The sequence below is a fragment of the Eumetopias jubatus genome, unplaced genomic scaffold (assembly GCF_037043125.1).
Source record: "Eumetopias jubatus isolate StellerSeaLion01/CBP00866 unplaced genomic scaffold, mEumJub1_p1.0 scaffold_6, whole genome shotgun sequence".
In the NCBI taxonomy this organism is placed as follows: Eukaryota; Metazoa; Chordata; class Mammalia; order Carnivora; family Otariidae; genus Eumetopias; species Eumetopias jubatus.
Window position 1 is genome coordinate 42,021,617 of NW_028274812.1, and position 18,670 is coordinate 42,040,286.

At 32.9% G+C, this 18,670-nt stretch overlaps 1 protein-coding gene across 4 annotated transcripts in view; it reads left to right on the top strand.

The window, feature by feature from the left end:
* Window positions 1–18,670, top strand: part of TBC1D32 (TBC1 domain family member 32) — a 196,732-nt gene that overhangs the window by 172,074 nt on the left and 5,988 nt on the right. For 3 of the 4 annotated variants that reach the window (XM_028117067.2, XM_028117066.2, XM_028117068.2), the window contains 2 exons: window positions 2,470–2,610; window positions 11,466–11,654. In XM_028117067.2, coding sequence (XP_027972868.2) covers window positions 2,470–2,610; window positions 11,466–11,654 — 330 coding nt within the window. Of the gene's footprint in view, window positions 1–2,469; window positions 2,611–11,465; window positions 11,655–18,670 lie in introns of those variants that run through there. The other variant, XM_028117070.2, reaches the window with a different exon arrangement.

Here is an 18,670-nt window from a genome sequence, read left to right on the forward strand (position 1 = left end):
TAACAAACAGGCTTTATAATTTGATGATTCAGAAGACTGTGTTGTATTTAGGTAGATCAGAGTTATTATTGATCTGTTTTTATGAACACCATTTACTATAAATTAGTTATGTAGTGGCAATTAATAGACCAATTAATAAAACTTTTATTATAAGTGAGTGTACTGTGATTACAAGGTACAATCATTAACATCTTTTCTTGTAATTCAGTCAATAATTTGTTGTGTAGCTACTCTATGCAAGGCTTGGTGCTGGGAGTTATGTTGGTTACAAAAATGTATGGCATAATTTCTTCCAACACGGGGTAATCTATAAGAGTAGAAGAACTCTAGCCTGAGCTTTGGGACTCCATTACGTAATAGCTTGTTTTTTCTGAGAGTGTAATTATAATTAATCTCTTGTCTCCATCTCTAAACACACCTACTCCAAATATATTGTTTTCAATACAACATAGAAAAGACATTGTATAAGAATTATTTCTTATACATACATTTCTTACACTACTATTATGCTTATATTCAGAAAATTATTACCTAAACTTTCATTGAAAATTAATATATATGTATAAGTTGATTTTTTTGTGTTTTTTAAACTCATTAATTCTGTACAAATAGTCATTAATGAAATGTATATTTCATAAAAGAAGATAAAGGATACAAATTTTCAGTTTATATATGTATATATGAATACTATATATTTATATGTATGTATATATACATATATTTTAATATGTATATGTTAATGTATATGTACCTATACATATACATTATGTATGTGTGTGTGTATATATTTTAAAGATGTATTTACCTGAGAGAGAGCAAGCATGCGTGCATATGGGTGGGGATGAGTTGGGGGGTAGGTGGGACTTGGGCAGAGGGAGAGGGAGAGGGAGAAGGAGGGAGAGAATCTCAAGCAAATTCGCTATAGAGACGAGCCTGATTCTGGGCTCGATCTCATGATCCTGTGATCATGACCTGAGCTGAAATCAAGAGTCAGACACTTAACTGACTGAGCCACCCCAGTGCCCCTAAGTTTATATTATTTTTAACTACTCAAGAAAGTTTATTTTTTGTCCTAGACATTCACCTGAGGTTGGCTATAAGATGTCCACTTAATGTGCTATCGTATGTCTCCAGTCATCAGTATATAAATTAATTCTTTGTGTGTGTACTCTGAGGTATCTCTGAGAACCTGTCATAAAATATATATTTCTATATATATATTCCTATAAATATATATGCAGTGTGAAATGGTAAATTGTCCTTTATGATGATAAATGATAAAACGGAAAAACCACTGATAAATCATCTTACTGGTTTCAGAAATTTTAGTATATAACTCAAACCTAAATCCTTAAAAGCACTTTAGCAATAAAGTTTGAAAGAAATCCTCATTTTAACTCATATATAATTGTTATATATAAGTTGGTTTGTTTTAATTTAAAAGCATTAATTTTCTTTATTACAGTTACCCAGTAAAGAACATAAAATGCCTTTCTGGAAGAAGTTTCTTAATTATCCATTCTTCAGAATTAATTTGATTATAAATTTTTAGTATAAGTCTATTGGGTATAGTTGCTAGTCTGTCAGTTTTTCTTGACATAAAATGATACCTCCCAAGTTTATTCTTTGTTTTAAAATGTTGTGGTTAGATATTGGATTTATAGTAACACTCATTGAAGTATTATAGAGTGATCATGATGACATAAATTGTACCTAAGAGCCAAACTGAAAATATAACCAACTTTATGAAGAAATTGGAGAAAAATGCCAGTTTGGAAGATGTGTGTACATATATCGACACCTATATAAATGGGCATATAAATAAATGTAAAATATAAAATATATAAATTATGTAAGATTAATATGTAATTATTATAGAAATATATAGAAAAGAGCTGATCTAAGAACTTTGATGGGAATGCATTATGCATTTTTTCCCAGTTTTAGTGATATATTTCTTATGGAGTTCCCAATTTCAGTTATTAGTATCTCAAGTTCAGATTTAGGTTAATATTATCTTAGAAAAAGGGGACTATGCAGATATCCCAAAGAGTTGACAAACTAAAACTTTTTAATGTGATAGAATCATTGGCCAAAGCCAGCTGGATAGCCAGCATATTAGAAATACACTCAAGTACTGAAATGTAAAGCTTTATTGCTTGTGTACTCGTACTTTTATTCTTTCATGCAACAGCCATCCCCTTCATTTCACAAGGCACTGAATTACAGTATTAACTTTATTCCTTTGTCTTGGAAGGTATAAATATTGCCTTAATTGAGATTTATTCTTTCTGCAATGTTTATAACATTCTGACTTTTTAGCTTACATAATTATAATGTTTGCAGTAACTTGTTATGCCACCACATTAATTTTGAAATAGCAACTCAAAGCAAAAGACTTAGGTAAATTGGTTTGATTATTTTACATTAGTCGCATGTTCATTAATTCTGTTTCTCCTTTTTATGCAGAGGTACCTAGCTACTGACACTATAGAATCTGGCATCCATCCAGTATATTTTTGCAGCACTCACTACATTGAAATGCTCCTGAAGGTGGAGGTGCCACTTGTGTTTTCAGCTTTTCACATGTCTGGTTTTGCACCATCCCAGGTAATCCAGAAGAAATAGCATTTCTTCAACTCCCAGATCTCAGTGTCTTTAAAGAAAGTTAAATTCTCATCAAATATAGGAAATACATTTAAATTAATAAGATCATTTTATAAGTATTCATACTTTTCTAACTGAATTTTTTCCCCTAAGTCTGTTAAAATATACAGATTTCTTTATAGTAGATTCCTGGCATTCAGATTTCAAGTTCAACTATTCAAGGACATAGACATTCTGGAAGTCTATGACATGTAGGCTTTTTAATGGAGATAATATCTGCTTCCTAAGGCTAATGTAAGGATTAAGTGAGGTAACTGAGGGTAAGAATTCTTAAGACTGAACATCTGGCATTTGAGATACTGTATCTTAACCTAACAAGAAAGCCCAGCTCTCTATTTCTGCTCTCGGGATCTGGGAAGGATTAATGATTTTTCCAGGGCCTGGAGTTGTGCTTGTCACATGCAGGAGTGCCTCCTGTGCATAGGCAGTCCTTCATTGGTGGAGGGGTGTATTGTTTTTTACTGTTAAAAGCAGGCTACAACTTAAAATTTTAGAGCTTAAACCTTTTTCTGTTTTTAGAATTAAATCTTTAGAACAGAGTTCCACAAGGTAGAAATACTCAACCAAAAGATATGAACACTTTTAAGACTGTTGACACATATTATCAAGTTGCTTTGATCTTACTCTTCTAACAGAAATGAAGAAAGTATCTGTTTTTCAGGTCTGGGTATTAGGCTTTTTCAAAACTAATAGCTAAATTAATAGGTGGCATTTTCTCTTTTTAAAATTTTGTGAATTTTTAAAAATTAGCAAGGTTGACTGTAATTCCATAGCCTAATTAATATTGAATCTTCTTAATTGCTTACCTACCTGTCTTAGCGTGTTTCTTATTGATTTGTATGTTCTTTAAAAGTAACCCCACTACCCAAATCTCTTCAATTCCTGTTATGTATTTTATTTACTATTGTAATTTATTACTTACTTATTTGCTGTTAGTGTTTTTAGGTATTTACTATTGTATTATTTATTACATTTTTCTTATTACATCCTTATATTATGTCTTAATGCTGGTAAGAATCAGCCTGTTATACACTTCCTAACTTCCCCCTGAAAAAGCTAATTTAACTATTTCTATTGATTCCTTTATATGCCCTCTAAAGTGATTTTTCCTGTTTCTAATTGGGCATTCGGATGTGGATAAAATGCTATTATGTTCACTTTTCTCAAAGTAATTTATAGTTTATGTCCTTACTGACTCAGCCTTTCTATCTAGGAATGTAGTAAGTTTTTCCATTTATTTTCTTTGTATTATATTTTACTAAAGTTGTATATTTTTTCCATATAGGTGTAATATCTTTCTTATTACAGATATTTCTAAGTAGTGTAGCTTGAAATCTTTTTCAATTTTATTTCCTTTGTGGTTACTGTTAATAATTAGTGAAGGCATTAAATTTTCTATAATCATTAGGTCGTACATTTTTTTCTAGATTTGTGTTTTTTCCAATTTTGTAATGTATTTTATTTCTGTTTCATTGTTAATTAAATTCTGTAATTTTTCCAGAATAATTCTAAGTAGTGGCTTGCTTGTTTTAGACTTGAACAATTATTAAGAAATCATCTAGTATTTCACCATTAAGAGAATTATTCCCTGTCGTGCTATGGAAGAATCCTCTACTTTATGTAAAATATTGAATTTTGTTTCCTTTCTTTTAATCAAAAAAGAATGTTGAATTTTGTCAAGTTCCTCTAGGGTTAAGGTTATCTTGATCTTGGGGTTTATGTGACTTGTTTATGTGACCATTGATAGATTTCTTAATAGTAAACAATGGTTGCATTTCCTTGGATTTGTCCTCCTGGCAACCTTTCCTCTTAACTAGACCATATAGTTCTTGGTAATGTGCCTTTAGACTTATTTTGAAGAGCCCTTATGTCATGTAATTACATTTACTTGCATCTGGTTACTGTGCCTGTTGAGTTCTAAATTTCCTGAAGTTATTAAGTCTAAATATAACAAGGAATTGCATGTAATGAAAAGGAATATTCTTTCCTGAGCAGTTGTAGCTCTTACTTGGCATGTACTAAAACATTTTTGGAAATTTTGAATCATAAAATGTTGAATTCTGGTTGGAAGTAGATACCTAAATGTTTACTGTAAGCTGAATAATCTATTCTTTCTACTCTTCTAAAAATCCAAGCTAGGGAACAAAATGTTCCTGAGAGCTCTTTTTGCCATTCTAGTCTTGAGTAATATATGTTGTCTAATGCCTTCAATCATTTATTAGTTCTTAACATATATCCTTTAAATTTTAAAATAGACTACCATGAACTGTGGGGAAACTTGTAGTACCTCTGGCCTCACTGTATCAATTCGATACCTTTTTATTATTTTGGCATTTATCAATTTGAAATTGCATATATGTAGCAGATTTATCTAATAAAACCCACTGCATTATTTCCAAGCAGTAATGTTGTTATGTTTCTTAAATTATCTAATGTAAAAATGCCTTTTTAATGGCTCTTGTGAGCTAATCATTTTCTTCCTTAAATATATATCATTGCTTTGTTGATATTATTTGCCATTTTACTGCTAATTATAAAATATGAAACAACTTTTAAGTAATGAATAGGTGTAGATGCTTAAGTAATCATTTGGATACAGATTTCGTATTTCAAAGCTTATTCATTTTGATCTAATTAGGAGCAGTGCTTTTTGAAGTTGTGTATTTACAGACACTAAGGGATTGGTTGATTAATGAAGGATTTGTGAGTAGGTTGCTAAATAAAATACATATGTCTCTAGAGTAAAAATATATGTTCAACTAGAATACAAAAAAAATTAAAATAGAAATATATGTTGATTAGAGTTTAAGAGTAACTGAGAGTGGAAAATAGAAATTCCAAATATATAGTCCTCCTTTTTTAAATGAACAGAAAAATCACATATTCTAATTAACTTTTTGACGAATTTTATCCTTTGGTAAAACACTTTCCTTATTGTACTTTATTTAACTTTCCTAGCTTAAGAAGTACCACATATCTTTAATGATTTATCTCTTATAATTCCTTGGTGTATTTATTCTGCATATCATTGTACTCTACTGTGTCCACAAATGGGCTAACATGGATAATCCTCTGAATATACTTTAGAAAAACCTCATGGTTGTTTCTCCTTTGCTGTTTTTTTCTCCTCCTCCCATCATGAAGACTGGATTTAAAAAAAAAAACTATTCTTAACGTTTCATATTTTGTGACATAGTGTTTTTTGAAAATGCAGAATTATATAAATGCAAAGCAGAATGTTTCTTATTCATGCTCTATTCATAAATGTCTACATATCTATATCTATCTATCTATCTATCTATCTATCTATCTATCTATCTATCTATCTATCTATATATGTATCTCTATCTCCCCAGGCTTTCCCTCCTCTCATGTTGCTGATGTTATGACTTGAAATAGTACCTTCTTTCTCCCTCTGCCACATCTTTGTGTCAGCTACTTATCCTTTATGTTTGTCCAAGTGGAAAATTTTTCTTCAATGAACTACAAGTAGATTTGAATTTGTGTATTGTTTCTATACTTCCAGTAGAAATCTATATCTTGCCTTGTGGAATAGGACACAGATGTGTCCTTTATCTCTTTAATAGTTGAAGATCCTTAAAGGTATGTGTGCCTGATTTATCTTGAGGTTCTTTGGGTGTGTGATATAGTATCTTGCCTAGAAGTACAACAGAAATACTCTTATGTATAACAACTCTTTGCAGTGTAAAGATGTATTTCCAGAGCTTATCTCATTCAAAATTTTGACTACTTCATGTGACAGAAGTAGAAATTCAGAATCAGTGAAGTCAGTGAATTGACTTATTGAGGTTACCTTGATAGCAAGGACTTCACTTGAAGCCACATCTTTTGATTTTGAAATTAGTTTTCTTTCTTTCTTTGCTAATATTCTTTCTATGGTGAGAGCAAATAAAATAAAGCCAGAAGAGTTGTAAAAACATTGTCTTTGAGTTATAAAACTTGGTCATTTAATTTATACTTATTCTGACTTAATCAGGTATCCATAAAAAATTGTTTTAACCAAACTTTTTTTACTTAATTCTTACGGAATTTTTTGAAGATTGTTTTTTAGATCTAGATACAAGTGAGAATAATTTACCTCAGATAAAATAATTATGTTTATCTCAGTGTTGCATCTTAATGTCCTTTAATAGCTTAAGTATGGTTGAAGAGCAGAATTTCCTAGGAAGGTTGTGGTACGTTTTCATGTATATCATACAAGTGATTTTCTAAATCACTTAGAAACACCTAAACACCTAGGCCTAAAACACCATTTAAATGTTTTAAAAAGTAATTGGGTTTAAAGAACGTTGGTTTTACTATAAAAACAAATGTAATTAGTTTGTTTCACTTTCTTTGTAAACCATTTCATCACTGATTTTTTTTGATGAATGGAAGAACTCAGCTTCTTAGTTTTGAAGATGCAGTACATCTTTGGACTTATAAGAGGGAATTTGGCAGTGTCTAGCAAAATTTTACGTGCATTTACCCTTTAACCCAGCAATCTCATGTATAGAAATCTATCCGGGAGATTATCTCACAAAAATTTGAAAATACATACAAATGTTTGTTATAGCACTGATTATAGTATCAAAAGACTAAAAACTGCAAACGTCTATAAATAGGAGTTTGGTTGAAAAATTATGGCTTATCTGTGGTGGAATACCATGCAGTTGTAAAAATGAAAAATACCTCTGTATATTGTGTTGGAGTGATATTCAGGATCCTTTCTTAAGTGATAAAAAGGTAAAGAGAGTGTTTAGTATGTTACCATTTATACAAGAAAGAGTGAACATACAAATGCATGTACAAATGTGTTTTATTAAAAACATGAAAGAATATACCACATTTTTTTAAACGATTGCTTATAGGGATAGGGAAGGAATGAGCTGAAGAGTCAGGGAATATACCTTACTTTTATATTTTTACTTTGGAATCATTTAAATATTTTTTTATATAGTGATATAAAAACATGTAACCAACAAAATAAACAAATTCTGTCCCTAAGAATACAAAGTCAAACTGAATCAAATGAACCTAACTACACATTGGATAGTATAAACTCATGAGAATCACTTTAAAACACAGGAATCTGTGTGAAGTGATATGTTGTCTAAAGACATAGAACAGCAAAAATACTGTTTTAAGTAATCATATTACTTGTGGTAGTGCTGGTTTTCTAAGATTATTTTTGTCTTGTGTGATAGATAAAAAGAAAAACTGATGCCACTGGTAACTGAGATTTTCTGTGTGTTTTAAAGCAAACACAGATATAATTTATAGCAACTTATGATGTATTTCTTTCAAAAAGTTTAAAGAAGGGGAATCTGGAGCGGGAAATGTGCTGAAGAACCTTACCAATCAAAATTTTGAATCTCTGATGGGTCTGGTTCATGTACTGTTTTTCCTTTTATGTATATATTTGAAAAATTCCATAATAAAAAATGTTTTATGAGTTTATCATTCTGCTTGGACACATACTATTTCCTTTATCCTTTTAGAATTCTAGATTGTTAGCTGATTTGCAAACCTTTGCATTCTATAAAGAGAGAAGTTATTTGCTTAAGGATTAAATACTGTGACTCATTGCTCAGTCTTCTAGGGGAATGTGATTTTAGAATTCTATTACAGTTTAATGATTCTAAATCATCTTGCACACAGATTAGCTGATATAATTTCTGCCAAATGAAGAGGGACATATATTTAAAAAGTGTACATCTCCCCTTTGAGTGTCAGCTCTATGAGAGCAGGGACTAAATGTCTTTTGTTCACTTAAAAATTATAATGCTTGTTTGTATATTAGGTACTTGATAAATATTAAATGAATAATAAACATCTGTACTTTGTTATAGAGTAACATTTATATAGTGCTTTATATACTTTCAAAGTGCTTTCAGTTATAATCTCATTTTCCTTTCCTAAATTTCCCATATGTAGAAAAAGGCATTATTTCTGTTTAATGGAAGAAAAATAGACAATGTACAGAAAACAATGCTTGAATGTATGTAAATGCCAGAAAACTGCAGTAATAACTATGTATAAGAAAGAACTAATTGCAGATTTTGGGGTGGCTTTCTTTTAACCAATAAAGATAAGTATCTCCCTACATATATTTTAACTTCAGATATCTTTGTTTGAACCATATAAAGTTGTGAGGTTTCAAGATCAAAATGAGTTGAGGATCAGCAGTTTCACACTGTCCAACCTCTAGAACAGTAAGGCTGCTGAAAAAGATGGACAAATGCTGTGACCCCTCATCTCTGTCTACATGTCACTCACCCCTAAAACTGACAGCAGAATGGGAACTGCCTTTTCTGGCTGCAGGGATCATCTGTACGAATTTCTACTCTTCTTTTGTTTCTCCTTAATTCATCCAGAGACTCATTTTTATTAACAGTATGGCCATAAGTTGCTTGGCATTAATAGCTATAGCAAAGAACAGAGGCAGCAGTGCATTAAAGGAATTAAAAATATTGTTTTTTTTAAAAATGACTGCTTCAACCTATCTAGTAAAGTAAGAGTAGAAGATATTTTCTCCCCAGTGCTGTAGAGCCGTATTATGTGGGCAATGGAAGTTTGGTAATGAGCTCTGCATGCCAAGCTACCCTGCAGGTCAAGATCTGGGAGAAGAATCCTATTAGTGCTAAGACTAAAGTTGGGACAAAAGGAAATCAAATATATTCTACCTGTTGATAACATTGGGCATTCATAGATAAAATTCAATACTGACTTAACTCATAGGCTCTATGACTAGGTTTTGAGCCTTATAGAATGGGCTCATAATATTTATAAAAGCAAAATCTTGTACCTGAGAATGGAATTACAGTAAAAAAACCAGAAGAAAATATTAGTGATATGTAGTTGGCATTATCAATAATAGGAAATATGAGTAGAAAATGAGATAGAAAGATATGCCTATAATAGCCTATAATATAATATAAAAGAAATTAAAATGTTATTGGTTGACATAAGTAATAACATAGGGAAAACAAAATTCATTAATACCATCTGGTATGAGCTGAATTGTGTCACCCCACCCCCAAAACTCATATAATCTTCACCACCACTACCCTCAGAATGACTGTATTTGGAGACAGGGTCTTTAAAGGGGTAAGTTAAAATGAGATACATTAGGGTAGGCCCTAATCCAATTTGTCTACAGTCCTTAAAAGAAGAAATTTGGGCACAGATATCCAGTGGAAGACCAGGTGAAACATAGAAGATTGGCATCTACAAGCCAAGGAGAGAGGTCCAACCCTGCCAACACCTTGATCTTAGACTTCTGCAGAACTGTGAGAAGATACATTTCTGTTATTTAAGTCACCTAGTCTGTGGTACTTTGTTATGCTAGCCTGAGCAGACTAATACACCATGTTGAAGCCACTTAATGGTAGAATCAGCATTCCCCATATTGAATCAGATCTTAAAAAAATGAGTTTTAGAAAGTATTCAAGAATATATCTTTAAAAGGGTAAAATCATAGAACAAAAAAGGAAGATTTGTACATCTGTTTTTTAGATCTATGACAAATTGAGATAAGCCATCATATCTGTTCCCATTCCCTGCTCCCCACCGCCAAAAACAAAAGTATAAGGGAAGAGATTCAACAAAGGAAATATTTCTTCAATGGTAATTTGTAAATCATAAATGAAAATTAGAATACTGGAAAGTAATTATCTTAGTTTCCTAGGACTGCAGTACCAAAACAGTATGAACTGGGTAGCTTAAAACAACAGAAATTTATTGACTCACAATTTTGGAGGCCAGCAGTCCAGAATGAAAGTGTTAGCAAGACTGTGTTCCCTCTGAAGGCACTAGGGAAAGAACTGTTTGATGCCTCTCTCCTAGGTTCTGATAGCCTTAGATGGTTTTGACTTGTAAATGCCATCTTCCAGTCCTCTGTCTTCATATGACATTCCCCATGTGTGTCTTTTCATCTTCCCTCTGTGTTTCTGTGTTCACATTTTCCCTTTTTATCTGATACCAGTCATATTAGGATAGGACTCACCCTAGTGATCTCATTTTATCTTGATTACCTCTGTAAAAACCCTGTTTCCAAATAGTGTCACATGCACAAGCACTGTGGGTTGTTTAGAACTTGGACATACTTTTGGGGGAGAGACACAATTCCACCCATAGCACTGATGTACCAAAATGTTAACAGTGTTCATCACTGTGCCACTGTTACTATGCTTTTTTTTTTTTTACTCTTTCTATTTTTTTTCCGCAATGGGCACGTATTCCTTTTATAATCTGAACAATCTGAATGTTACTCAAAGAGTAACATAAATGATTTTTGTAAAAGTCTCACTTTTATTTTCTACATTAACTTCCACTTTTTATGTTATATAATCCTGTTTGGTTTAAATGATTTTTTGATTCAGCAAGAGTCCATTTGCATTTATGTAACATTTAGCAATCTGTCATCTGCATAATTATACATCTGTGATTATAGGTAGGGTAGAAAAAACTAACATCTCTGAATTAAAATGGTCTGTTAGCATTTGTTATCTGTAGAGAGCAGACTGATGTTGTGGGTAAGAGGACTGTATGAATAAAGAAGGCATTTAGCAATACGTATATGAGCAGTATGAACACCGTGAGTTACCTCTAAGTCTTGAGTCCCTAGGCCATGAAAGTTTTCTCACGCATTAAGCAAATAGATGAAGCATCCTAGGATGTCTTTCCATTTGGATCATGTGCCAAGCTCTTCATTAGTTTTGTGTGAGTTAGTGGTTACTGCTTTTTTAAAGTATGGTTTTATAAGCTTTCTAATGAAGTAACTTCTTTTTTTCTAGATTTGCCTGCAATGGATAACTCAGTGTTTTTGGAATTATTTAGACTGGATAGAAATCTGCCATTATATTGCTACTTGTGTTTTCCTTGGTCCTGATTATCAAGTGTATCTCTGTATAGCTATATTCAAACATCTGCAGCAAGACATTCTGCAGCACACTCAGACTCAAGATCTGCAGGTTTTCCTAAAAGTAAGTAACTTTAGGGGGAAAATTGTGGTTGAGAGTTCATAGCTAACTTTGATGGGATGCTTATATGTCAGACACTTTTCTTGACGATCATCTGAAAACAACCTTAAGAGGTAGGTACTATTATTCTCGTTTTAGAGATGAGGAAACTGAGGCACCAACTTAAGTTGCTCAAGATGACACACTAGGGAGTGGTGGGACTGCAGTGTGAAGAAGCTGAGATGTCTGTTAGCCAGTGTTCTATCCCACAAGATGTATTTCATATCTGTATCTATCTATCTGTCTATTCTTTGTATCTTATCTGGTCACTAAAAGCTCAAGCTACTATGTTAGGACAGAGGTTTGAAACATTTTAAAAATATTTCATGCAATTTCCTGTGCCTTCATATTCTATATTTTTTTAAACTTTCACCTATTTCTATAGAATGTTTCCATGAAAGATTATTCTATCATAACATTCTTTTTAAAAAGTCACTACATTATGTAAGTTAATATTTTAAAACAAAATATAACTTGCTTTCTCTCTCACAGTAGTGTGTTTTGAAGCTCTGAACTTTAGGAAATACAGTTATATAAATGCATCCCTGTGTGCAATTCTTGATGGAAATCCAACTGTATTTGTCTTAAGTTAAAATCTCTCCTTGAATTTGAGAGATTCCCTCAAGTATTTCCCTCCCCCTGCTCCCTTCACCATCCCACAGACACACATACACATGCATACACCAAAACCAGCATTTGTCCTTTGCTAGGTTTTCTCTAGATCAGCAAATAATTTGTTAATTAATTTTATCATTATTTTTTTTACTTTTTAAAATTAACATAATGTATTATTTGTTTCAGGGGTGTAGGTCTGTGATTCATCAGTCTTACACAATACACAGCACTCCCCACAACACATAACCCTCCCCAGTGTCCATCCCGAGCCACCCCATCCCTCCCACCCCCCTCCACTGCAGCAACCTTCAGTTTGTTTCCTGAGATTAAGAGTCTCTTATGGTTTGTCTCCCTCTCTGGTTTCATCTTGTTTCATTTTTTCCTCTTTTCCCCTATGATCCTCTACCTTGTTTCTCAATTTCCATATATCAGTGAGATCATATGATTATTGTCTTTCTCTGATTGACTTATTTCACTTAGCATCATACCCTCTAGTTCCATCTGTGTCATTGCAAATGGCAAGGTTTCCCTTTTTTGATGGATGCATAATATTCCATTGTGTGTGTGTGTGTGTGTGTGTGTGTATACATACATATATATATGTATGTATATATACACCACATTTCTTTATTCATTCATCTGTGATGGACATCTGGGCTTTTTCCATAGTTTGGCTATTGTGGACATTGCTGCTATAAACATTGGGGTGCAGGTGCCCCTTCGGATTACTACATTTATATCTTTGGGTAAATACCCAGTAGTGCAATTGCTAGGCATAGGGTAGCTCTATTTTCAACTTTTTGAAGAACTTCCATTCTGTTTTCCAGAGTGGCTGCACCAGCTTACATTCCCACCAACAGTGTAGGAGGGTTCCCCCTTCTCTGCATCCTCGTGAACATCTGTCATTTCCTGACTTGTTAATTTTAGCCATTCTGACTGGTGTGAGGTGGTATCTCATTGTAGTTTTAATTTTATCGTTATTCTTTACCACTAGATACTTGTCAGAGCTCTTTCCCTTTAATCATGATGTTCTATAAATAAACATCATTGATTATTCAAGATTGCCAAACTATCAAGAATTTTTATTTCATTAATACTGAATTCAAAAGGTCTCAAACTGTCTACATATATCACTGGAATTGCTATCTTAGGAACTTTTTTTTTTTTTTTTTGAGAGAGAGAGAGCGAGAGTCAGCATGAGCATGGTGGGGGTGAGGGGCAGGGGGAGAGAGAATCTTAAGCAGGCTCCATGCCCAGCAGGTAGCCTGATGCAGGGCTCCATCTCACTGTCCCAAGAACATAACCTGAGCTGAAATCAAGAGTTGGATGCTCAACCGACTGAGCCACCCAGGTACTCCTTAGGAACATTTTTAATGAAAAAAATATACCAAGACAATGATTGTACATGTAAAAGGAAAACTTAGGTAGAAAAAGAAAACAATTATCTGCAAGAAGTAATTTGGAGAACAGGGATGGTTAAACAAATGGGGATTATGTTGAGAACAAAATGTGGGGTCCTTTTTAGTAAGTGACACTTTCATCACTACTGTGGTCAATTATAGGAATTTCAGAGTCTGAAATTTTCCCAGGACCTTATAATATCCTCTAACCTGTAATGCTCTAACCTTTTATCCCACTTCAGTTTCTCTTAGAGTATTTGTCACTAGCTGAAATTTTTTAATGTATATTTTTGTCAGTCTTCCTCAGTATAATGTTTATGTTCCACAAGGACAGTGATTTTGTCCATCTCGTTTACTTATGTATTTTCAATGCCTTGAACAGTAGCTGGCATATAATAGGTGCCCAATAAGTATTTGCTGATAGAATAAACAACTAATACATATAAAGGGAAAGATGAACTTATTTTTGTTCACATTTAGTAACAAACATTACTAAATTCTTTAAATCTAATTAATGTTGGTGATTATTGCAGTTTCTTCTCTTTGTTGACTACTTCTTGATAAAACTATCAGTTTAAAACTAGGAATTTTTAAATGAGGGGGAAAAGGTTACTACTCAAGTCCTATTTAAATTACTAAAATTTTAATTGAATTGATTTAAATCCAAACTAAGAACATGTTGGCAAAGAATTAATTTTAGCACTTGTCCTGGAACTAACCTTACTTCTTACTCCTTCTGTTTGCATTCATCTCAGGGATTAGGAAAAATATCTTTCTGATACTGGACTCCATTTTATTTTTTGTTTTATTTTCAACAGGTAGGTCTCAAGTTCACTGATCTCTTTTGGTGGGCAGTTATTTTTCTTGTGAGATAAATTCCAGCATGGTTTATTTAAATATGCATTTACATGCCCCTTTACTTTATAAAGTCCTGTTATGACCTGTTGTTTCCCATGTATATAAATATATAGACTCTTTTCCACTTATTCACATATTAACCAATAGTGAAACTTTAGCTAATAAAGTGATGTTCATTTTTCCTTCCCTTTAACACAACCCAAGTCAGAAATAGTTATAGGATTTAAAAATTTCTCATTCAACTGTAGTTATAAGGATTTAAAAGTGATGTTCATTTTTCCTTCCCCTGAACACAACGCAAGTCAGAAATAGTTATAGATTTAAAAATTTCTCATTCAACTGTAGTTATAAGGATTAAACCTGGGGAATTATGTTTTATACTTTCTAATCCAGAAATCTCAGACTTGTGCAAAGGGTGAAAAAAAAAAACTTAGTAATTCTCCATATAACTATATACCACAACCATAATACTATTCTTACATAGATTACATGTTATTTTCTGACTATACATATTTAAATACGATTGCTTCTGAAGAGGTGAAGTAGAACAGAGGACTTTTACTTTTTAGTGTATTTGTTATTGTTATTGTTTTGATTTTAGAAGAATGGGTCCATACTTCTTGCATAATAAAACTTTTTAAAAGGAGGGCATTGAATCATTATATAAAATAGATAAAATAAGCATCTGACTATGGTAAATATGTTCAAATAATCAGGCCCAATTGAAAGTTTTCCAAAATATTGAAAAACCGCAAACATGTTTTCAACTATTATCAGTTATCCTGAGAAACTTCAGGTAATGAGATGGTTCCAGAAGATTGAAAATATGCAGTTAAAATTTTCCTAGTTTAAGCTTCATTTATTGACAGAGAGTAACATGATAGAAGCATTGCTTTAGGAATAATAATCTGTCTGAAGCATATAGTATAGAGATAGTATTAACCCATTTGTATTCATTTGGGTTTAGGCTCGAGATTTTAAATTAGGTAATTGGGAGCCTAGACTCATTGACTACATTTCTGATAGCCCACTGAGCAATTCTTCATGATCAATGTATTAAAAAGATGATTTGGAATTTCTTAGACCAGGTGGTGAACATGAATAGTCAAACCAGGTTTACTTGAAAAACAAAATCATCCCCAAACCCCAAATACTTTATTTTTCCTCTTTTGGCTAAACCACTAAATGATTAAATGAATGGCATGGATATAAGATGATATCAACAAGGTGTTTTCTGAGTTTTCCACAATATCTTTGTAGACACAACAAATAAGTGGGTTTGGTAATAGAGCAGCATTATTATATACTTAGGTATAATAAGTGCATTATTCCCACATGCAGTGATTGATACATCAGTCCTGAGCTAAGACAACTTTTGATGGTTTGCTGAAGGGCTTAGTCCTTGGATTTAGGGTCCTGGATGTTTTAATCTGTGACAGATGATGGGCATCACACTTACCAGAAAGAAAAACATCATCCAGAAAAATAAGTGCAGTACTCTCAAATATACCAGTGAGCTTGAAAGTCTAAAGTTTAAGTGGAGTGTCTCTTTCTCTTCCTCTCTCTTTCTCACTCTCACGCACTCATGAAAGCAAGCCAGTTTAGAAAGAGTTTAATAGTACTTGAGAAGACCCACTGTTTAACCAACTGGCTATATTGCATTTCTCTCTAGCATGATAACAGGTTGGCAGTGATCTTGGTTTTAGTTTGTGAATTCAATTGAGTTCAACTTGGGGAAAACTTCACTGAAATGCCCGGTTAGGAAAAGAATGCCTTCCAGTGAAATTCAGGCTGTGAAGGCTCAAAATACTTAATTAAAATGCTTCAACTAAATCCTGCATGTTATGGCAAAATCAATTTATAATTATGAAAAAATCAGATTAATTTCAATCCAATCAGTAAATTGTCAAGAGGAATTTTGTTGTTGTTCCTGCAGCTGTTACCAGAACATGTTGACAGATAAGGAATGGAGATCAGACTGAGAAACATCACATGAATTGCTAAGCTTTTAAAAGACAAAAGTATACATAGTACAAAAAATAATTCATCATCTGAGAGAATAGATAAAACACGTTCAGTTTTATGTTAACTGTGGTTTGCAGTAAGTGTTTCTCATTGTTCTTATATCGCTTGAGTTTGCCTGTATTCAAATTCTGGCTCTCACTCTGTAAGCTTGTATACCTTGCTTAACCTCTCTGTGCCTCAGTTTTCTCATCTGTATAATTCGTTGTGAAATAATACCTATTACATGGAATTGTTGAGGAATTAAGTGATATCTTTTTGTAAAATACTTCTAGAACATTATCTGGCACATTGCAAGTGCTTTAAAAAAAAAAAAAAAGCAGTTATTTGAACATCTACATCCCTGTCCCATCCCTGTCCCATCCTTCTCTTGTTATTAACTGAAGAAAAAGATGTGTAGAGAACACAGCAAGCAAAATAGGCCTTTTTTCCAAGTCCATAGATAGACTATATACTTTTGCTCCCATTTTTTCTTCTCTAGCCCCATAGCCATCTTAGTAAATCATAGTAATACCTGGCATATACTTCAGATCTAGGTCAGGATCATTCTCTTACATTGTGTCTGATCAAGGTTTATTCCCTCATTTACACAGCCGGGATTGGATCATCTCCCTAGCCATCACATATGCCCATGTATCCCTCAGCTAAGTTAAAATTATTTATTTATTATTTTTTAATAATTTTATAAATTATTATTTATTATTTTTAAATTTTTTATTTAAATTCAATTTAGTTAACATATACTGTATTATTAGTTTCAGGGATGGAATTTAGTGAATCATCAGGTGCATATAAGTGCAACCCAGTGCTCATTACATCAAGTGCCCTCCTTAATAACCATCACCCAATTTCCCCATCCTCAAACCCCCTCCCCTGCAGCAGCCTTCAGTTTGTTTCCTGTAGTTAAGAGTCTCTTATGGTTTGCCTCCCTCTGTTTTCATTTTATTTTTTCTTCCTTTCCCCTATATTCATCTGTTTTGTTTCTTAAATTCCACATATGGGTGAAATCATACGGTATTTGTCTTTCTCTGCCTTACTTCACTTAGCATAATACCCTCTAGTGCCATCCACATCATTGCAAATGGTTAAGATTTCTTTCTGTTTGATGGCTAATATTCCATTGTGTGTGTGTGTGTGTGTGTGTGTGTGTGTGTGTGTGTGTGTATATATCACATTTTCTTTATTCATCTGTTGATGGACATCTGGGCTCTTTCCATATTTTGGCTATTGTGGACATTGCTGCTATAAACATTGGGGTGTATGTGCCCTTTCGATATCATTACATTTGTGTCCTTTGGATAAATACCTAGTAGTGTAATTGCTGGGTCATGGGATAGTTGAATTTTTAACTGTTTGAGGAATCTCCATACTGTTTTCCAGAGTAGTTGCACCAGTTTGCATTCCCACTAACGGTGTGAGATGGTTCCCCCTTCTCTGCATCCTCGCCAACATCTCTTGTTTCCTGAGTTGTTAATTTTAGCCATTCTGATCAGTGTGAGGTGGCATGAGTTAAAATCTTTTACATACTCTTTCCTAAATATTTTTGAACCTCATACTCTATCCAGAACTACACACACTATATACACGTCCCTAATACTGAGGATCATTAGTGTGCTTATTAAAACTGACATATCTAGACTCCTCCACAGACCTACCAAAACAATTTTCATGACAGGCCTGAGTTGCCAGGTTTTAGTATAAAATCTCAAATAACTTGAAACCTTTAGAATATGTAAAAATGTTACCTTTGAAACTTGAATCCAGAATGCCAACACCAGGGATTCAGAAGTTTGGGGGCTATTGGGCTTAGAAATTTCTAATTATACCAAGCACCCCAGGAGAAACATATTAGAAAAAACATTACTTACAGATTGGTTGTTTTTCTACCACTTTGACCAAGAAAGAAGGTCCTTTGTCATGATAGGTCAAACACAACACACAAAAAAATCATCTCTAGCAAAGGTAAAGAGCAGAGCTAAGTTCACAAAACTTCTCTCATGTGACTCTTACTATATAATTTGATGTTTCTTATGTGAGATTTGATATTCATGTAAATCCTTTAAGTTATCTCAGTGTGTATTAAAT